The sequence below is a fragment of the Prionailurus bengalensis genome, chromosome B3 (assembly GCF_016509475.1).
Source record: "Prionailurus bengalensis isolate Pbe53 chromosome B3, Fcat_Pben_1.1_paternal_pri, whole genome shotgun sequence".
In the NCBI taxonomy this organism is placed as follows: Eukaryota; Metazoa; Chordata; class Mammalia; order Carnivora; family Felidae; genus Prionailurus; species Prionailurus bengalensis.
This window is the reverse complement of record NC_057355.1, coordinates 32,453,969-32,473,770: the sequence shown is the minus strand read 5'-3', so window position 1 is coordinate 32,473,770 and position 19,802 is coordinate 32,453,969. Positions and strand designations below refer to the sequence as shown.

At 56.5% G+C, this 19,802-nt stretch overlaps 1 protein-coding gene across 2 annotated transcripts; it reads right to left on the bottom strand.

The window, feature by feature from the left end:
- Positions 1-362: 362 nt before the first annotated feature.
- Positions 363-12,027, bottom strand: INSYN1 (inhibitory synaptic factor 1). Of its 2 annotated transcripts, none has more exons than XM_043555051.1 (3): positions 10,310-10,349; positions 1,051-1,125; positions 363-955 (listed from the first exon to the last, which is right to left on the bottom strand). In XM_043555051.1, the coding sequence occupies exon 3, from the start codon at positions 856-858 to the stop codon at positions 403-405; it is 456 nt and encodes a 151-aa protein (XP_043410986.1). In that variant the 5' UTR covers positions 859-955; positions 1,051-1,125; positions 10,310-10,349; the 3' UTR covers positions 363-402. The 2 variants fall into 2 exon arrangements, with proteins under 2 accessions (XP_043410986.1, XP_043410985.1); XM_043555050.1 differs by adding an exon at positions 11,458-12,027 and having other exon boundaries at positions 367-1,125; positions 10,310-11,033.
- Positions 12,028-19,802: the final 7,775 nt, after the last annotated feature.

Genomic DNA, 19,802 nt, shown 5'->3' with positions numbered 1-19,802 from the left:
GGTTAGCCCTTGGCCTTGGACACTGCTCCTTGTGAGCCTGCCACCTGTCGATGGATCCCCTCTGGGACAGGGCCCAGGCCAGCAGCCAGACTCCACCACCGTGCTCGGGGGCCTGGAAGAGGAGTCCCACCTAATTTACATGCTTTTGGACGCCCCTTTCGGGAGCCCTGCCATGAGAAGGAAGGGAGGGTGGTTCCGGCCGCACCTCCTGGGACCTAGATGGTGAGTAGGCATCTTTGTGTCTAAGATGAGCTCCGTGAAAGCTCTGGGGCCTTCGGGGTTGGATCCTTAGCATTTTAAAATTTTATTATGACTGCGTTTGTTTAAATATATATATATGTATATATATATATATATTTATAGCTCTATGTGCCCACTGCCCCCCAGCCCCCTCCCCAGCCCCTAGTTTTTCCCCTTGGCTTTCTGTCTGGCAGCCGTGTAGGGCAGCAACGTCTGCGTGCTTTTGTCTGACACTGTTTGGGTGCTGCTGTTCCTTGTGACCCTTCGGGTCTGCTCAGGGGCCAAGGTGGGGCCTGAGCGGCGGCTGGTCACTGGAGAGCGTCTTGGCTTGTAGGGAGCCGGGGAGGGCTTGAGGGGGCCCACGTGGGCCTCTGTACGGGGAGGCTCTGGGGACAGGCCCACCTCCTCCTCTGCCACCTCCTCCTCACCGTCCCCTTCCTCATCGTCACAGCACAGAGCGTGGTAGAGTACTTTGTCGCTGAACCGCACCCTCTCCCGTGTGCCTGGGGTCCGCTGGGGCAGCTGGCCCTTTGTGGGGCCAGCGCTGAAGGCCTCCTCACTGGAGGAGTCCGGGGTCTCCACTCGTGGCCCATTGGGGATGGGCACGCCACCATTCATGAGCCGGTAGTCGGGGCCAGCCCCTGGCCGGGTCGACTCTGGGCCGTCCACGGAGTCCGAGGGGGTAGATACATCCAGGAAGGAGCAGAACTCCCAGCTGTCCGAAAGGATGTCAGCTGTCATGAAGTCTAGGTGACCCAGGTCGAAGGGGCCGCCCACGCCCGCCTTGTCACTACTGGAGGTGCTGCTCACAGTGGCCGTGGTCCAGTCGTCTGGCTCCAGTTCAAAGTCGAAGTCTGAGGTTAGCTTATCGATCTGGCTCACCACCTGGCCACGGAAGGAGAGACGAGTGAGGGGGGCCTAGCATCACGTGGGTGTGAGCGTGCCCCTGTCCCACCCTGCTAGATGCCTGGCTGATGACCCCAGAGGATGGTGACTGGGCTTGAGGTCCCAGGTTCGTTTGCCCCAGTGAGGGCCCACGTTGGACGAGGGTGAGGAGAGCCTGTCTGGGCCATTCTCCTATTTTCTAGTCCTCAGTCCCTCCTTCCAGACCCACACCCCATCCACGCACACACCCCTCTCCCCCCAAGCCAGCTGCTGTTCTGGTGCTCAGAGTTCCATCTTCCTTCGATTGAGAGGCGGCCATTTACAGAAGCTGACACTCCAGCCAGGCCGCACGGTGGAGAGATGAGCAGACCACATGATGGATGAGTTGGAGAGGAAACGATACGGGGTGACCACGAGGAAGACTCTGCCCAGGTTTTCCAAAGCATCCTGGACCAGCCTGTGCCGCTGGTCAGTGACTGTCCCCCATGAGTCTCCATCACCGTATCCCCACGTACCCCGGAACCTCCTCCTTCCTTCCCTTTCCTGCCCCCTGATGAGTGGAGATCAACCCTGGCTCGTTGGGGAAGGAATAAGAAAACCCCTCATCCTGGGTCCAGGGCCGCTCATCACATGCACTCGGGGGGTGGGGGGCAGCTCGGTCACAGAGACCACCGACCCCACCCATCCCACATGAAGCAGCACCCTGCCTCTATAGAGGTGCCCTGCCTCAGGACTCCTCGCCTAGACCCTGTCAGTGCAGAAATCAGGGATGAAGACAGTGAAGGGGGAAAAGGGAGACCCCATCAGAGAGGGTCCAGAATGGGCAGATTAAGAGAAGGGGGAAACGATTCAGACCAAAAACAAAAACAGCAAAACAACAACAACAGCAAAGCAGAGGGACCAAGAGACCCAAGGACAAAACATACACAGTGCGTCCCCAAGCTCCCGGTGCCTCTCTGGTGTTCTTTCCCTGGGGTCAGAGCAGTGAGGTAATGAATTAACTAAGGAAGCCCCTAGTCCAACAAACTTGTATGAGGATGACTGCTGTCCAGTGATGTGCTAGGTGTCTGGTGAGGGGTGGGGGTGGGGGATGCCCCCAAATGCAAGACAAAAGCAAGGGCATAAGCAGTGGGCCAGGAGGTGTATGGGTCAGTGAGAAGTTTACTTGGTTAGGAGTCAGAGGGTCCTACGTGGGTGACCTGATCAGTCATTTTCCCTCTGAGGTCTCAGTTTCTTGATCTGTAAATGGGGAGGTTGGGTGAATGGTTTATTTCCAAGGTTCCTTCCATCTCGGAGATTCTACGACTCTGGGTTTACAGGGATGACTGGGAAGCTGTTTTGGGGTGTCCATGCCTAGGGGTACCCACTCCCCATGGCCCCAGGCCCCAGGGGGTGGTGGGATCATTTGGCTGGCGCCTGCAGAACTGGGGGAGTCAAGACACTTGGGTTCTAGATTCAGCTTAGACATTGCTCTGTGTGTCCTTGGGTAAGTCACACAACCTCTCTGGATCTCAAACCTCACTTGCCACCATTTGAATACAATGACTCCAGGGCTGCCATCCTCACCAGGGCCCTCATCGAGGAATGGTGAGAAGGGCAGTAAAGGGGCTCTGTGGGGCACTGGTGATAAAAGTGACATCATCTCCCATCTCTGAGCACCAACTAAGCGTTAGGCTTTCCACCCATGAGATCATCGCCTCCTGAGCTTCCAGAAATTGCACCCGAGGCACCAGTAACAGGGGGGAGCCGAGGTTCCCACCCTCTCCTGCCGCTCCCCTGCAAGACTGCTCACCACCGTGAGGTGCTACTGTGATGTCTGGGCTTGGGCAAGAAATGTGGAGAGGGCCCCACCCTCCAATCCGGCAATCCCTTCTTGTGTCCCCCACCCCCGAGTGACTCCCCCTACCTCAGAGAAGCTCATCTTCCCCAGAAGCCCCTGTTCAACCCGAGCCCCACCTGAGGGGTGGGAGTCCTGGCCCAGAGCAGGGGCTCTCAAACCGGAGTGGGTTGATGCACACCGGAGTTTCTGATTCAGTAGGACCCGGGTGGGGTTTGAGAAGGTGCACATCCAACACGCTTCTGGGTGTTGCTGATCCAGGGGCATACTTTGAGAACCACTGGACTAGGGGTCTGGGGATTTAAGCTGGTAAAGACATAGCACCTCGGAGCATTGCCAGTCTCAGGGGAGGCCCTGAGTGTCTGGGGGCAAATTAGGCTCTCCTGATCAAGTTCAGCCTGAGACTTCTGCTGTGGAAGCATGGGGACACAGCTAATAGAAATGTCATTAAATGACTGGGTGTGACCACACAGGGTTGGCTGAGGCCAGGCCAAGCCCAGAAGCTGGGCTCCTAATGCCCATGAGGAAGACCCAGGGTGCACAGGGCAGGGGCCCTAAAGCTGTCAGGCTTGGACATACTCTTTTCCACCCAAGAACTTCTGGCTGGCCACCTGCTCAGGCAGCCTTCACATTCAGGCCCTTCCCCTTCTCCATTAGAACGCCCTTCTCTGGTTCCATCCTGGGGTGTGGAGGGACAGGACAGAGGGAGGCTTGGGTTCAAATCCCAAGTCGGCCACATCTTGGCTAAGGAACTTGAAGCAGGTGATTTTCTCTCCCCATGTCTGTTTCCTCCTCTACAAAAATGGGACGGACAATCCTCTCCTCCCCAAGGTGATGGGGGTTTAATAGAACGTGATTTAAACGGTGGAATCAGCACAGCCAAGCACTTACGAACCTGGACTCTGGAGTCAGACCTAGCTAGGTGCAACCGCCGAGTGGCTGTGTGACCTTGGCCAAATGACCCGGTGTCTCTGTGCCTGTGTCGTCATAGAAGGGAATTCTGGTAGTACCTACCTGACAGGGCTGTTGGGAGTAGTTAATGACATGATGCCCAGAAAGCAGGCAGGACAACAAAGACTATCAATCTCCACTGTGCACCAGTGGGTGAAAAGGTAGAACCAGGCCCCTGGCACCAGGCCCAAGAGCTGATGGGAGTCACTTCTTCACCCACAGAATGGCACTCTGATGGGGACATTTCCAATGCTCGTGGCAGAATAATGGGACCTATTGGGTATTCCGAACCCCAGCACATGGGTGGCACCTATGTCCCCTGCTCTGTCTCCGGACAGAGCAGGAGCAGAAGAGGGTCTAGATGCCAAACGCTAATGAAACTCAAAGGCAAAGCTGGCCCAGACCACTAGGGACAGGCACACCCACTTGATGAATGACATGAGTGAGGACCAGAAGAGGAATGATGGGCCAAGGGTACCCAGCCTGTATGCAGGGCCTGGGTCAGTCCACAAACCCCACCACCTGTCCCTATACCTCCTTTCGTGGGGCCAGTGGGGCGGGCAGAGGACAGGCAGGCCCCACGTTACCTGCCCCTCTGCTTCGGATGCCTTGAAATCTGTGATTTCTCTCTGAGATTTAATAATCATTTTGCCTACATGTAATTCAGGATTGTCTTGGAGGACAGGGAAATAATTATATATACAGAAGGAAAGAGATGGGGAGAGAGCAAACGGAGAGAGAAATGACAGCATAAAAATCACAGAATCCTAGAGCCTCAAAGCCAGAGGACTGGAGTCGCTGTCGGCTTCACCCCTCTCACTGTGCTTGCTGAGGGGGAGACTGAGGGCCAGAAACTGGCAGGAGCAGAGCTGAGACCACAAGTCAGGAGTCCTGACTGCTGGGTCTGGCACCTTAAGAACAAGAATTAGCTGATCTGGAGCGGGCAAGAAGGAGCACTAGAAAGGCAGGGCTGAGTGCCGTGACAGACCCCGTCCCAAGGGCGCCCCCAACCTCTGTCCTGCTCATAGCCTCAGCAACCTCACCTGAACAGCCACACCCATCTGCCGGCAGCTTCCTGCCCAGCTCCTGCTGCGCGCTGCATTCAGGGCATCTCAGAATCAGCCAACAGGACCGCGTCACCCCTCTGCTTCCAGCACCGCCCTGCTCCCCAAACCCCCGAGTGTCTCAAACACAAACCCCACAACTCTGGCCACAGGGACTTTTCTCTCCAGCAGGCAGCCACCGCCCTGCCAGGCGGGCCTCCCCAGCTCTACCCACTCCACCGAGCCCACTTCGGCCTCTGGGCCTCACCTGGAATGCTCCCTCTTTTTCTATTCACCCCATCTCACTTCCATCAGGAGTTGTCCCTGATCCTCCGTGGGGAACAGGTTCCCTAGGATAGGCTCTCAAGGCACTCCGCACCTTTCCTTAAAATATTTTCCAATATTTATCACTGCTGCGATTGCATATACATGTATGTTACAGGATTGATGTCTTCCCACTAGACAGTAAGCCCCATGAGGGGTGGGACTGGGAGCATCTTGCCCGCCATGGCACCCCTAGCTTGGCACAGGGGTTGGCACACTCCTCACAAATACAGCCATGGGATGAGTGGATGAGTTGAGACAGGAAGCTGATAAAAACCGTTGGGGCTGCTTTTCTGAGAAGGAGTTGCATGGTCCTATCTTGCCCGCCCCAGCCCTCTCTCCAGCCCTGGCTGAGCCCCCTCTCCAAGGAAAGCACATCTGTGTTCCTTAAGGCCCCAGAGCCAGGACCGAGGACCCAGGAGTCCCAGAACGAGCATCTCCCTCACCTCTGGCCCCTTCCCCTCACTCAACAAGCTGCTACCTCCTCCCCTCCCACCCAGCTCCCCAGGCAGCTGGTTACATAACTGGGGATCTGCATTATTTATGACCACTGATTATTTTTTAATTCTGTGATTATGTTATTTATTGTCTTCGGGGGGGGGGGGCTGTGGAGTAGGGGGTGGGGAGAGTTGACTGTGATTCATGACTCTCATCCTGCAATTTGGCCTAATTGGCCAGGGAGCTTTGTGAATCTGTCCAAAGGAGGAGAACGCAAAGGGAAAGAGGGAGGAAAGGAAGGTGAGGGAAAAAAAAAAAATAAGAAGAAAAAAATCCGCACAATTCTTGCTGAGCTGCGGGTGATGGCGCTGACCCACTTTGGCACAGCTCCGTGGTCCCCAGCCTCTCCTGCCCCAGCTGCTTCTTGGCTGGGCCACATTCATCTCATGAAAGCCCTTGGCTTTCCATGCCACGTCATACGCAGCACCTTGCTGATGGGACTGCACGGCTGCCACTGGGCCTGTTCCCCATGCAAATCAGGTGGGGGGACCCTCCGCTGCCACGCCAGGTGGGCCACTGTGCTCCTAAGTTAGGTCCCACCCAAGAGTCAGTGACGACATGACAGTCACCAGCGGCGAACTCGAGGATCACTTTTGAGCCCCCATGCTGAGTGACATCGTGGGGAGGAGGGGGAGGAGGAGGCCAAGTACCTGGTTAAGATATGCTCACCATCTAAGGGGCCAAGGATGAGGGCCCTTCCCCCTGCCCTTGGGGTCCCCCAGCTGGTGAGGAACAGGGAGCCCAATGGGGAGGCAGATTCCCACCCAGAAACACAAGCAGGAGCTTCCTGGAGATGGTGGGGGATTCTCACTGAGGATTAATCTGAATTTCATACCAAGGCCTTTAAGGCTCTGTGTGATCTAGCTCCCGGCTCTGTCTTTGACCTTTCCTCCTGCTTTTCTCCTCCTGGTTCACTCCACTCCAGCCGCCCTGGCTTCCTTGCTGATTCCCAACATGCCGAGCTCACTTCCACATTTCCTTCTCAGGACCTTTGCACTGGCTGCTCCCACTGCCCGGAAGGCTCTTCTCCCAGATACCCATTTGTCTTGTACCTTCCTCCCCTTTGGGTCTCTGTTCAAAAGGCATCTTATTGGAGACCCCTCCCCCCCCATCACCATCGCTCTCTACCTCTTTCCATGCTGGAAGAGGGCGACACTGCCGTACGGCCGAAGATACTGAAGGGTGCCAGCCAGGAGGCCAGGGTCCTGGCTCTGACCACTCTGATCATGGCTAAGAAGCTGATGTGACTCCAAAAGAACGAGGCCATCCATGGAGTAAGAAGCCGGCCGGTGCAAGAATATCTCCTTAATAATCTCTAAAAGATGTGGAGCTAGTTTGGTGTCCCTCACGGTGCATGTAATTTATACATGGTATCACATTTAATTCTTACAACAACCCTGGGGCAGGTGGGCAGGCATAAGATTCAGTATCCCCATTTGCCAGAAAACAGAAGCCCAGAAAGGTGAAGTAACTTTCCAAAGCTCACACAGCTAGGAAGGGGGTGGAGCTTGGATTTGAACCCGAGACGTCTGGCTGTAGAGCCCACGCTCTTGGCCTTAAGGCTGTGCTGCATCTCTATCTAAGTTGAGATTCGCAGAAATTTAAGGAGTTTGGAGAGCCTGCTGGGATTGGCCTGGCGTCCTGGAGTACTGGGGAGCCTAGGAGGGATGAGGGCTAATTAATGATTGACAGTCACATCCCTCTGGAACACAACTTCAGCTTTCAACGCACGTTTACATTCTTCACCTTACTTAGTCCATGAGGGTACTTTCCTCACCCATGGGACGGAACTTGCTCCCTATCACCTGGGGAGCCAGTGACAGAGCTGCAGCAGGGGTTTGGGAGGGTGAGGGAGGTATGGGAGAGGGAACTCCAAAACCTTTAGGGGTGTGAGTGTTAGCGCCCCGCCCCCCCCACCTTGCCACGTGCCAAGCCTCTGATAAACCCTTGCAAGACCACTCTGAGATGTGAATGATCAGCATCCCCATCTCAGAGATGAGTAGACTGAGGCTCAGGGGCCTCAGGAGGAAGTGCTTTAGGGTCTCCCATCTCTCTCTGTGAGTTTCAGGCTTTGTGCTCAAGAGGATGAGGAGGGTTTGCCTTGATCAGTGGTATGTGCTCTCCTGATGACAACACAGCTGATGAGCGCTGACCCGGTGGTATCTGGGGAAGGGGGTATAATGAGGGAAGAAGTGCCTGCCACCCTCTAGACCTTGGGTCTACCCATGCCCCTGATGGAAAAACGCCACACAAAGGGACTGAGAAGAGCCAGGTAGATCCAGTTTTATAAGCCCCCTTTCAGGATCAAGAGCCAAGATTGCAGGTTCTAGGGAACAGAGGGCTGCAACCCTTTACCCCAAACTAATGCCTGGCACCCCCACCGGGTAACCCCATTCCTGATAAACCCCATCCCACAGGAAGTCAGTTATGGTGTCTCCTCTTCTGCCTGGGCCTCCCAGAGCCTTCCCTGCTTTCCCCAACACTTGTTTCTGCCCATCTCCCCATGTCCAGACCCTGCCTGGGGGATGGGGGAGCTCTGAGGCCTGCCCCCCTCCCAGCTGGGTGCCATTGGCAGCGGGCAGGCTGTGGCATACGGGGTAGACGCTGGTTGCCGTAGCAACCTGCCAAAGTCTTGGGTGGAGGCACATGGCCTACAGGGTGTGTAGGGGGAGGGAACTCATCTCTCTCTGTCCTGGCTCAGGCCTCTGGGCTGCACGGCCTGTGACCCTGAAGCTCTGCTGTGCAGGACATGGGGCTGGGTCTATATATGCTGAGAAGGGAGAGAGGGAACATGTAACAGATCTGCAGATAAATCCTAGTGCTTCTGATCTCCCTGCCTCATCCTCGAAAGGGCATCCCCTCAGAGCATCACAGCGCGAGCAGAAGGTGTCATCTCTAGAAGGCCCCTGTCAAAATGCAAAAAGGTCACCCACTAGTCCCCCTGCTCCAGCCTCAGAATAGGCCACGGGAACCTGAGTTCTGGGCTTACTTCTGCCACTGGTAGGCTCTGTGACTTTGGATAAGCCCCCAGCCCTCTCTGGGCCTCAGTTTCTTCAAACAGAAAATGGACAGGGCTGGTATGGGTGATCTGTGAGATGTCTTTAAGCTCCGGGTGACTATGCTTGGGGAGACAGGAGAGGCAGATCTCAGAAGATGCTCAGTTGAGAGTAGGCTCCGGGCCATAGGACTCTCAGGCTTAGAGTCCATCCTGGCTCTTTTCTGGGTGGGCCTACTGGGGCACAGGTCCCATGCCCCTGCCCAAGACTGAGACTCTGGACGGTTCCCATGGCCCTGACGGACCCACAGGAGCATCTGGAAAAGATGGGGTAGAGACGGATGAAGGGGAGTTGTAGTCCTTTGGACCAACGAGTTTGGGGGTTGCTCAGGGGCATCTGGTCTTCGACCACAATGCTGATTCTGGGCTGAGGGGACTGCCCTGCCTCACCTCAGTTCTTGTTCCAGCCTCTCCACAACCCCTCTGCTTGGGACACAGCTCCCTTCAAACATGCCCTGCTCCTTGGCTCTCCAGGCCGGAGTGGGTACCCACCATCACCCCACCTCCCTCCTCAGTCCTCCAGGAGCCTCCCTGCACAGCTGGCTGCGGAAAGAATGAACCCATAACTCCCATTCAATCACTCTCTCTGCTGTCTCTGCAGGGGCCCTGGTTACAGGGAGTTGAAATTTGCCTAAAGCCCACCTGGCCGGCTTAATGGCACCCAGTGGGCAAATTCAGGCCAGCGGCCCAGAACGCTGGTCATGCATTTTGGGCTCGAACACAGCCCAAGGGGCAGGGCTGAGGACGTGTGTACCTCATTACCCCAGCGATGTGGGAAGCAGTAATTAAACCGGGCTCCACTTAGACAGAGGGGACACACATCCCGGGATCTCTCAGTGACTTTTCAGCCTTGGCAAAAACATTCACAACTGTGGACGGGGATGCATGCCTCTAGACGAGACTCCTGCCCCTGCCAAGGTACCCAGGAACTCTGGTACCCACTAGTGGCCCCCCAGACACATTCCCACCTCAGGGCAGGGCAGGCCTAGCTGGCTTTAACTTTTTCCCGGGTCAAGGGTCCTGAGTATCTGTGTGATTTCTGGAGAATGCTCAGAGCTTCTCAGTAGGGCCAGCAACACTCTCTCAGAGCCACTTTCTGAGTAGGTCAGAGTCTGCGAGGCAGATGGTGGGGTCAAAAGCCAGCTTGGGCCCCAGAAGAGTGTCTCCCACTAAGAGGCTATGGTAGGATTTAGTCTATATTTGTCACCTTGGCAGCCCGGAGGGCTAACCATAGGCCACGGGCCCACAACACGCTGCCCAAGTCAACTCTGCAACACTGAGGCCCCTCCAGTCCTGGAGTATGGTGAGATTTCTAGCAAAGCAGATTTGGCGAAAGAAGAAGGAAAAGGAAGTCCCCAGCAAAGTGACACAGGTGCACACAGCTGTGAGTACACATACACACTTAAACACGGATGAGCATGTTTTGGTGCCGGGCCCAGGAAAACTGGCCTGGGGTCTGGCCGGCCCCTCACTCACCTCCCTTAGCTCCTTGGCCACCTCCTTGAGCTCCTGCAGGATGCCCTCAAGCTGCCCGATGACCATCTTCATTCGCTGTCGAATCCGCTCCCGCTGGCCACCACTGCTGGGGTCGTCACTGGGCTGCCCGAGGTCCGGGGTGCCCCGAATGTTCATCCTTTACCACGTGGCTGCGGGCCTGCCCATACTCCCCCCAGCCGGGCACACGCTGCGTCTGCCTCCACGGAGCCCCCCTCGGCCAGGCAGAGCTCCACATCTTAACGGCCCCCCAGCCCACCCTGGCCCTGGGTGGCCCTCACCCAGCCCCTGCCCCCTGCCACCCCGCCTCCTCTGCCTCTGGGTGGGGAATGGGACACCCAGAGGAAGACAGAGTCTGACAGAGGGGGTCAAGGTGAGGACACAGGAGAGCAGGGGGAGGGGCCTCGGGTCTCAGGAGTGGCCTCCAGGACTTGAAGTGCCTGAACGTGTGCTGAGCTGATCTCTGGCTGAGCCTGGACACAGAGGCAGGGGGATGACTCTGCAGGGACTAAGGGTAGGAGATGCCCTTGGGATGGGGGAAGGCAGCAGTCATCCCTCACAACTCCTAGGCAGTTGCAAAGCCAGAGGTCTCCTGAGGCAACTGACACCTGCAGAGGGCCGGTGGCTGGGGTCTTCCAGATGTGGAGGGGGCTCCAGATGTGGGCAGCTCTGGAAAGGGAGCTGGTCGGAGGAGAAGGGCAGCCCCCTGCAGAGAGAGCAAGCCTGGCGTCAGCCCTCCCAGGCTGCAGCACCAGCCGGCAGTGCCGCTGCCTCCCTCCTCTCGCCAGCCTGCACCCTTCGTCGCTGGGGAATTTTTTTCTTTGTGGGGAGGGGTGGTGGAGGCAGATGGTCTACAGCATAGCCCCTCCTCTAGAAGGAGAAGGAGCCCCTGCTTTGGAGGCAGAAGTCCTCAGCCTGCGACGGGGCACCCTGCCTCAGCTCCCCCAGCTCCCCCGTGCCTCCACTCCCCCCCCCACCCCCAGCCAGGCCTGGTCCCGCTGGTTTGCCAGAGGGCCTCTCCAGTCCTTGTGTCCTCCCTCCCAGTGCCCCCGGGTGCCCTCACTCGCAGCGGACCCTCCCTTCCCCAGCCCCGCCTTCCCTCAGAACCCCAGCTCCGCTCCCGGACTCACCAAGGGTGGGAGCACCGGCCTTCCTTCCAAGCAGCGTCGGGGGCCAAGCCCCAGGAGGAGGTTGGGGGGCCCCCCCAAAGGCTCCCTAGGGCGGGCTTCTCTCTCTGGACCCTTCGGCCCCTGGCCTCAGGGAGGTCCTCAGAGCCGCCACGGGAGACATCTGGACGGTGGGAGGGGGCGGGGCCTCCGAGCTCCAAGGGAGGGGGCAGGAAAAATCTCCCCCAACCCCCGCCGGGCTCCGGGTCGGGACCGAGCGAGGGTCCGGTGGGCTTGGGGCTCCGAGGCCACAGGTGACCCGGGCGCAGGGCGACCAAGGCGACGCCGGGCCGGTCCCAGCGCGTGAGCCAAAGTCGGAGGGATCGGAGGGCGCCGGGATCCCCTCAGCCCACGCCCGGCATCCCCCGGGCTCTGCACAGTCCGGGATTCGCTCTGTCCAGTCCAGATCGGCCGGCTCCGGGCTCCGCCGAGGTCTGCCTGCCCTGCCCCGGAGTGAGCGGGCACCGCCGGGCGCCCGGGGCGCGCTCAGCCGGGACCCAGAAGGTCCGCGCTCCGGCACCCGCGGCGCCCGGAGCGGCCGCAACGGTCCGCTCCGCCCGGCCCGGCCCGGCCGCCCGCCCGCCGGGAGCGAGAACGCTCCCACCGCTCTGTCCGCGGTCGGAAAGGTCCGGAAGCCGCCGGGCCCCGGGGGGAGGGGGGAGGGGCGGTGGCGGCCGCGGGGACCGGGTCCCCGCCGGGCCCGGCCGAGAGCGCGCGAGGCAGGGGGCCCGGCCCGGCTGGGTTCGGCGGCCCGGGCGCGGGCGGGAGCGGCGCCGGGCGGAGCAGAGGAGGCGAGGAGAGCGAGAGGAGGAGGCGAGGCGCCGGCGAGGGAGGGGAGGGGAGGGGAGGGGAGGGGGCGCGCGGCGGGCCCGGCCCGGCCGGGGCGCTCGGGGCTCGCAGCCTCCGCTCGGCTCCCGCCGCCCCCCGCCCGCTGCCACTCGGCTCGCCTGCCTGCCGGTGGGGCAGACGGGCGCGGGGTCGGGGCTGGGCCTCCCTCCGCTGCCTCGCCCTGCCCTGCCCCGCCGGGCTCCGCGGGGCCTGGGCCCGCTCCCCGAGCGCCGCCGCCGCCGCGCCGCCCGCGCCCCGGCCGCCCCCGGCCCGCCCCGCCGCCCCCCGCCGGACTGGCCGCCCGGGCGGGCGCTGGCTCCCTCAAAGGCCGCCCGGCTCGCTCGGCTCCGCTCGCTCGGCGCTGTCAGAGAAGGGGCCGGCCCTGCGCGCCGGGAGGGAGCTTTTAAAGCGACACACACGCCGCCCAGCGCCGAGCGCCGAGCGCGCGAGCCGGGGGGTCTCAGCACCCGGGTGACCGCCGGGGTCCTGCGCTGTCCGGGCTGAGGCGGACTAGCCCGGCGGGACTGTGCCCGACCTCGGGGCGCGGAGGGGCAGCGGGCTGGGGACTTAGCTCTTCCCGCCTTTCCAGGCAACCCTGTTGCCCCTTCCCCCACTGCGGTGCACCCCAAGCGTCTCTTTTGGCTAAAGTTTCCCGCATCCAGACCCTCCCCTTTCTCCTTATCATATATCAGCCTGCCCCAGAGCTTGCGTTGAGGCAGATTAATTCAGAAAATAGAATACGGACAACCTTTACCGAGCGCCTACTGTGTGCCAAGCTCTGGGCTAGGCACAGTTGGGAGCTGGAGGCTCCGGTGCCGGTGCCGGGGTAGGCGTTAGACACTGATCATTTCTTCGGTTACTCATCCATTTACTCAACATTTATTCAGCGCTTTCTGCGTGCCAGCCCCCATGCTAGACTCTGGGGTCTCAGGAAGGAAAGGCAGCATTTTAGGAAGCTCACAGCTCCTGGGGGCAGTGGGGGCACTCCTGAGTAAGCTGAGAGGTGGTAAATGCAGGACAAATGCAAGTTCTAGAAGAAACGGTAAAGGAGTGGGGAGGGCGGGGAGCAACCCAGGTCAGGGGCTGGCAGGCTCTCTCAGGAGGCAACCTCTGAGCTGCATGGGGAAGGAGAAGTAGGAGTTACCCCGGTGACTGTCAGTGTGGAGGAGGTAGGGATGAGCGCTCTGGCAGGGAGGAGGGTTAGAGCCGAGGCTCAGAGACAGAAGTGAAGAGAGGGGGGGTTTGACACCCTGGGCCCTTTAGCGATGACCTGTTTGACAGCTCTGTGGACAGTGGATTAGAGGAAGACCAGATCCTGGAGAGACTTGGAAGCCACAGCTGGGCGCTTGGATTTTCTCCTGGGGCAGAGGGGAGGGTGATATCAGGGAGGAACCTGGTCCTGCTTGCCTTCTCAGGAGACCGACTGTGGCATTGTGGATGGGGGAGCTGAGGGCTAGGCCACAGGGAGGGGACCAGTTAGGAGGCTGTTGCATGAATCCAGCCGAGAGAGGAGGGGCCCGAGCGGGAGCAGAGACGGAGAGGAGGGGATGCTTTGAAAAAAAATTTAGGAGACTAGAACAGGGCTTAGAGACTGGCTGGACTTTGAGAGGGAGGGAGTCCACGATGCCTCTTACAGCTTATGGCTTATAGCTGGGGAGACCGGGTAGATGCTTGTGCTGCCAGTTTTGTCGGAGAACAGAGAGGAAGAACGCATCTGGGGTGAAGATGAAAAGTCCAGTTTGGGACAGGTGGAGACATCCTGAAGACAGTTGAGTATATGGATCTATGTCTGGCCTTGAGGGTTGTTTTTTTTTTTGTTTAACTGAATCATTATTTGAGGGGATGAGATTAAGCAGGAAGATTGTGTAGACTAGTACTAAAAGCAGTAGGTCCAGGCTGGAGCTTTGGGAAAGAGTCCCTGGAGCAGGGACAGTCAGGGAGGTAGGAGGAGAATGAGAGTAGGGTGTCGTGCAGGCCTGGGAGGGCAGGGTTTGGAGGAAGGCATGGTCGGCCATGTCACAGGCTGTGGAGAGCTGCCGGGAGGGAAGGAATGGAAAGTACCCACTGGCCTTGGGACTTAGGAGGCCACTGGTGATGTGGCAGGGGAAGGTTTGGGGGGGGGGGGAAGGAGGAGATGGAAGGTGGTAGGAGCCATATTGTTGGGCACTGGGTGCTGACTGGTTTAGTGAGGAATAGAAGTGAGTCTAGGTGACACTGACAAAAGTTCAGATGACAGGGAAGTAGAGATCTTGAGCTAGAGGTGGAGGAATGATCAAGAGAGGTGGGGCTGGATGGTTGTTTTGAGGCTGGCCCAACAGGGAGACCGAATTCCAGGGACAGCGAAGTGTTAAGGGTACCAGTGGTTTCACTTGTTCTCCAAGCTCTCTCAGAGGTGTGTGCACAGGGGTCTTCTGCAAGATTCTGGGTCTTCCAGAAGCGGTGAGGGTGGGAGTCCAGCTGCCTGGGGCGGGGGAGATATTCTCCTGGGGACATGGGGAAAGGAGAGGCCCCAGCAATTATCACTTAAAAAATTGTGGTGAAATACACATGAAATTTACCATCTTAGCCATGTTTAAGTGTGCAGTTCAGTGACACTAAGTGCATTCACATTGTCGTGCAATGACCACCACCATCCATCTGCAGAACTCTTTTCATCTTGAAAACCTGAAACTCTGGGGGCGCCTGGGTGGCGCAGTCGGTTAAGCGTCCGACTTCGGCCAGGTCACGATCTCGCGGTCCGTGAGTTCGAGCCCCGCGTCGGGCTCTGGGCTGATGGCTCAGAGCCGGGAGCCTGTTTCCGATTCTGTGTCTCCCTCTCTCTCTGCCCCTCCTCCGTTCATGCTCTGTCTCTCTCTGTCCCAAAAATAAAATAAACGTTGAAAAAAAAAATTAAAAAAAAAAAAAAGAAAACCTGAAACTCTGAGTGCAGTAAACAATAAGTACCGTTCTATTTTCTGTGCCTACGAATGTGACCGCTCTAGGTACCTCCTAGAACTGGAATCATATAGTCCCACCGACCATTTGCACAGAAGCTATGATGCTAAGACTAGCCAAGATCAAAAATGGGCTGAGCCTGAGGAAAGAGAACAAGTTTCTCTAGCCTGAGGTCCATGGAACCATCTGCCCATGTCTGGAATGGGGGAGATGTGTTTGAACTGTCAGTGTTAGGAGACAGAGACCTTGGTTTCAGAGGGTAAGATGTGACTGCCTAACACCTAATTGATCTTGGGTCTCATTAATAGAAGTGAGTTGTGTAGAAAAAGGGAGGTGACATTTCTTCTGTCACCTGTGGGGATCAAATATCTAGGACCCCAGTCCACTGGGTGGATCCCTAGGAGGGCAGCCAGGATGGAGGAGAGGAGGGGACTGGTGTAAATGTCCTGTGAAGAAGGGGTGGGCTGGTCAGAGCAGGCTTAAGAAGAGAATTCTCGGGGCGCCTGGGTGGCGCAGTCGGTTAAGCGTCAGACTTCAGCCAGGTCACGATCTTGCGGTCTGTGAGTTCGAGCCCCGCGTCGGGCTCTGGGCTGATGGCTCAGAGCCGGGAGCCTGTTTCCGATTCTGTGTCTCCCTCTCTCTCTGCCCCTCCTCCGTTCATGCTCTGTCTCTCTCTGTCCCAAAAATAAAATAAACGTTGAAAAAAAAATTAAAAAAAAAAAAAGAAAACCTGAAACTCTGAGTGCAGTAAACAATAAGTACCGTTCTATTTTCTGTGCCTACGAATGTGACCGCTCTAGGTACCTCCTAGAACTGGAATCATATAGTCCCACCGACCATTTGCACAGAAGCTATGATGCTAAGACTAGCCAAGATCAAAAATGGGCTGAGCCTGAGGAAAGAGAACAAGTTTCTCTAGCCTGAGGTCCATGGAACCATCTGCCCATGTCTGGAATGGGGGAGATGTGTTTGAACTGTCAGTGTTAGGAGACAGAGACCTTGGTTTCAGAGGGTAAGATGTGACTGCCTAACACCTAATTGATCTTGGGTCTCATTAATAGAAGTGAGTTGTGTAGAAAAAGGGAGGTGACATTTCTTCTGTCACCTGTGGGGATCAAATATCTAGGACCCCAGTCCACTGGGTGGATCCCTAGGAGGGCAGCCAGGATGGAGGAGAGGAGGGGACTGGTGTAAATGTCCTGTGAAGAAGGGGTGGGCTGGTCAGAGCAGGCTTAAGAAGAGAATTCTCGGGGCGCCTGGGTGGCGCAGTCGGTTAAGCGTCCGACTTCAGCCAGGTCACGATCTTGCGGTCTGTGAGTTCGAGCCCCGCGTCGGGCTCTGGGCTGATGGCTCAGAGCCGGGAGCCTGTTTCCGATTCTGTGTCTCCCTCTCTCTCTGCCCTTCCCCCGTTCATGCTCTGTCTCTCTCTGTCCCCAAAATAAAGAAACGTTGAAAAAAAAAATTAAAAAAAAAAAAAAAGAAGAGAATTCTCAGAAGATTATAAATCTGATTATAAATCTCCAAAGGGCTGTCACGGGTGAGAGGGAATAACTAGGTTCTGGGTGGTGCTCGGGCTTGCCTTCCTTAGAGTTTGGAGATTAACTCATTCTCTCTTCCCCTCAACCTCTCTGGCTGCCTACCCAGATGTCCCAGCCTTCAGATTTCTGCTTAGATCCATATTCCATCCCCCTGCCATCTCCAGACAGCCTTCCCTAGTCCTTAGTTGGCAGAGAAAAACAGAAGCACTCTTTTGGCCCCTAACCAAATGTTTCCCAGGATGTTCATTTAATGTGCTGGCTGTGTGACCTTGGGCAAGTCACTTAACCTCTCTGAGCGAGGAGAAGGAGCCCATAAACATTTTTATTTTTCCCTATATTGGCTGCCTTGCCAAAAAGGAAAAAAAAAAGTTGTCTTCTAATGTCTCTTTGACTCAGAAAAATAGGGATGATAATGGTACCTACTTTCCAGGGTCATTGTGAGCTTGCAATAAAATAATGCCTGTGGAAGTGCTTGGCCCAATGCCTGGCACCAGGTAGGTACTCCATGGATGGTAGCTGCCATCAGTTCTTCTTAACGGCTTTGTGTCTACAAGCCTTATTTCTTCGGGAGGCTGTGACCTCCCCCAAGATGGTGTCTGTGTCGTGCCCGCCCCCGTCTCTCACATGGACCCGTGTAGTGGACTGTGACGGTGGCTTTTACCTCTTCAGCCCGTTTTCCATCATCCCACTTCTGACATCCCCTTCCTTTGGGAAACTCCCCCGTGTTGTCACATAGACCTGGTGGGTCGTCTGTTGCAGAGCGGCTACTCCCCCTTATCCTACCCCATTGCCAGCAGGTGGGCTGCAGGTGTCAAAGAGCCTCATCCTCTAGCACCAGTGATTGGCCCAAGGGGTGGGCACAGTACCCAAGCGGAACCAATCAGACTCTTTCCCGGAGATTGATATGTAGATGCAGGGGGGAGGGAAGCCTTCTTCCTACCAGGATGCAAAGTTTGCTGACAGCCAACTCTCCCACTAACTGGAGGAGCCAAGCCAGGCAACAGAGGGGAGAGGAGTTTAGAGAGCACGCTGGTGGCACTGAGTCCCAATCTTGGCTTTTATGGCCTGGCAGCCTTTCTTTCAGTCCTGGGAGCTGCAACTACATCCTATCCATCTCTAAGAGCCAATAAATCCCTTTATTGTTCCAACTGGTTTCATTGGGTTTGTGTCTCACACGACCAATAGGAGTCTGACAAACACACTCAGGGAATGCTGACGGATGACTAAGTGATTGGATTCCCGGATAGGGTGGGATGTCAGAGATCCTGCAACCCGAGGGTTGGGAACGGCTGCCGTGTGGCCATGGAAGGGGAGAGTGGGTACTGGAAGGTTTTGCATCAGGCAGACTTGGGTTTCAATTCCAGCTCTGCCATTTACTAGCGGTGTGATCTTGGGGAAGTTACTTACCCTCTCTGAACTTGAGGTTCCTTATCTGCAAAATGGTCAAAGTCATAGAGACTGCATAGGGTTGCCTTGGGGACGGAATGAGATAAGAACAGGAAGCACCAAGCATTGTGCCCCAGGTGGGGGCATGGGAGGCCAGGGCTAGAAAAATGGTAGCTGTTTTTATTAGCCCACAATCCATTGTGACTGATAGCATAGGACTGAGACTGGCATGCAGGTCAGGAGGAAACCAGGATTCAGTCTGCAGGCTGAATTCTCAAAAAGAGTGGGTCCTGGCACCAGGGAGGCAGAGCCAGAGCCAGAGAGAGCACGTTCAGAGAAAATAGATAATAGAGAAGCTCTCACTTTGGCAGTGGAGTTGGAAGGCCCACATGCTGGCTTTTCTGTTAACCACGTGACTTGCTAAATCTTCCCAAGCCTCAGTTTCCCTTCTTTCTTGGTAGATATCAAGATACCAAGTATCTTGGTAGTTATCTTGAGGGCTAACGCCATGTGACATGTTCAGCACAGGGCTTAGTAAGTGTTCATAAATGTTGTTGTCAATATTTGCAGCCTAGGGAAATTTCTGAACACAAAGGTGGGATCGATGGATAATATTATAGGCAAACTTTCCATGAGAAAATCCCCAGGTAAAGGAGTGTCTATATCTGATCTCCTAGGAAAGGCCATTTCGGAATGAGGAGGCGACGACATGTGTTTTTCTGCAGCTGGACAGCGGTGGGGCTCCTATCGAGGAAGCCATGTCTGGGGACATTTCTGTCACCTTCCTGCTCGCTGTAATCTCCCCAGCCAAGGCAAGGTTTTCCGAAGATTTTTGTACACCGGTTGCCTCTTCTTCCTCACTTCCGATCATTCCTTAAACTTCACAGCCTGGTTTCAGCTGTCATTGCATTGTTGAAATCACCCTCACTGAGCAAGACCTTGTGCTTGCTAAGACCAGCAGACCCTCTTTGTCCCCTCTCCAAGGTGATCGTTTTGTGGTCCCGACCCTGATAACTGGGGCACCCTCTACTCTATAGCATCATAGCTCATTTTCTCCTGGTTCTCTTCCTACCTCTCTGAGTGCTGCTTCTGAGTTGGCTTCAAGGATTCTTCTCCCTCTGGTCCCTGGGATGTAGGTGATCCGTGAGGATTCTCACTAGGACTCTCTTCTCACTCTGTACACTTTCCCCGAGGGAAGTCTTCCACGCTCCCTAAAGGTTCGTGACTTCCAATTGGCTATTTCCAGAAGAGACTATTCCAAAACTTCAGACCGTATTGCCACCTGCCTGCTAGACATTTCCATGAGGATGTCATGCAGGCACCTTAACTCAGTGTGCCCAAGCCAGAACCCATTGTCTTTCCCACCCCCAAATGTACCCCCTCTTATCTCCCCCATCTCGGATGATGGCGCCACCCTCCAGCCTTCCACATAAGCTGGAAACTTGTGATCATCTTAGACTCTTGCTTTCCATATCCAACTGGGCACTAAGTGCTGTTCATTCCACCCTCTTAAAATTGTGTAGACAGGTTTCTTCTCTCTACTGATGACCAGGCCCTGTCTTGGACCCACTGGCCCCTGCATTAGCTGATGGCCAACTAATGGATCTGCCAACCTTCAGATTT

Bases quoted from the DNA above. Each gene is read 5' to 3' on its own strand.
- INSYN1 (XM_043555050.1), bottom strand. From the start codon at position 10,465: ATGAACATTCGGGGCACCCCGGACCTCGGGCAGCCCAGTGACGACCCC. The intron at 1,126-10,309 runs GTGAGTGAGGGG...TTCCGTGGCCAG, and splicing joins TGGCCAAGGAGCTAAGGGAG to GTGGTGAGCCAGATCGATAA.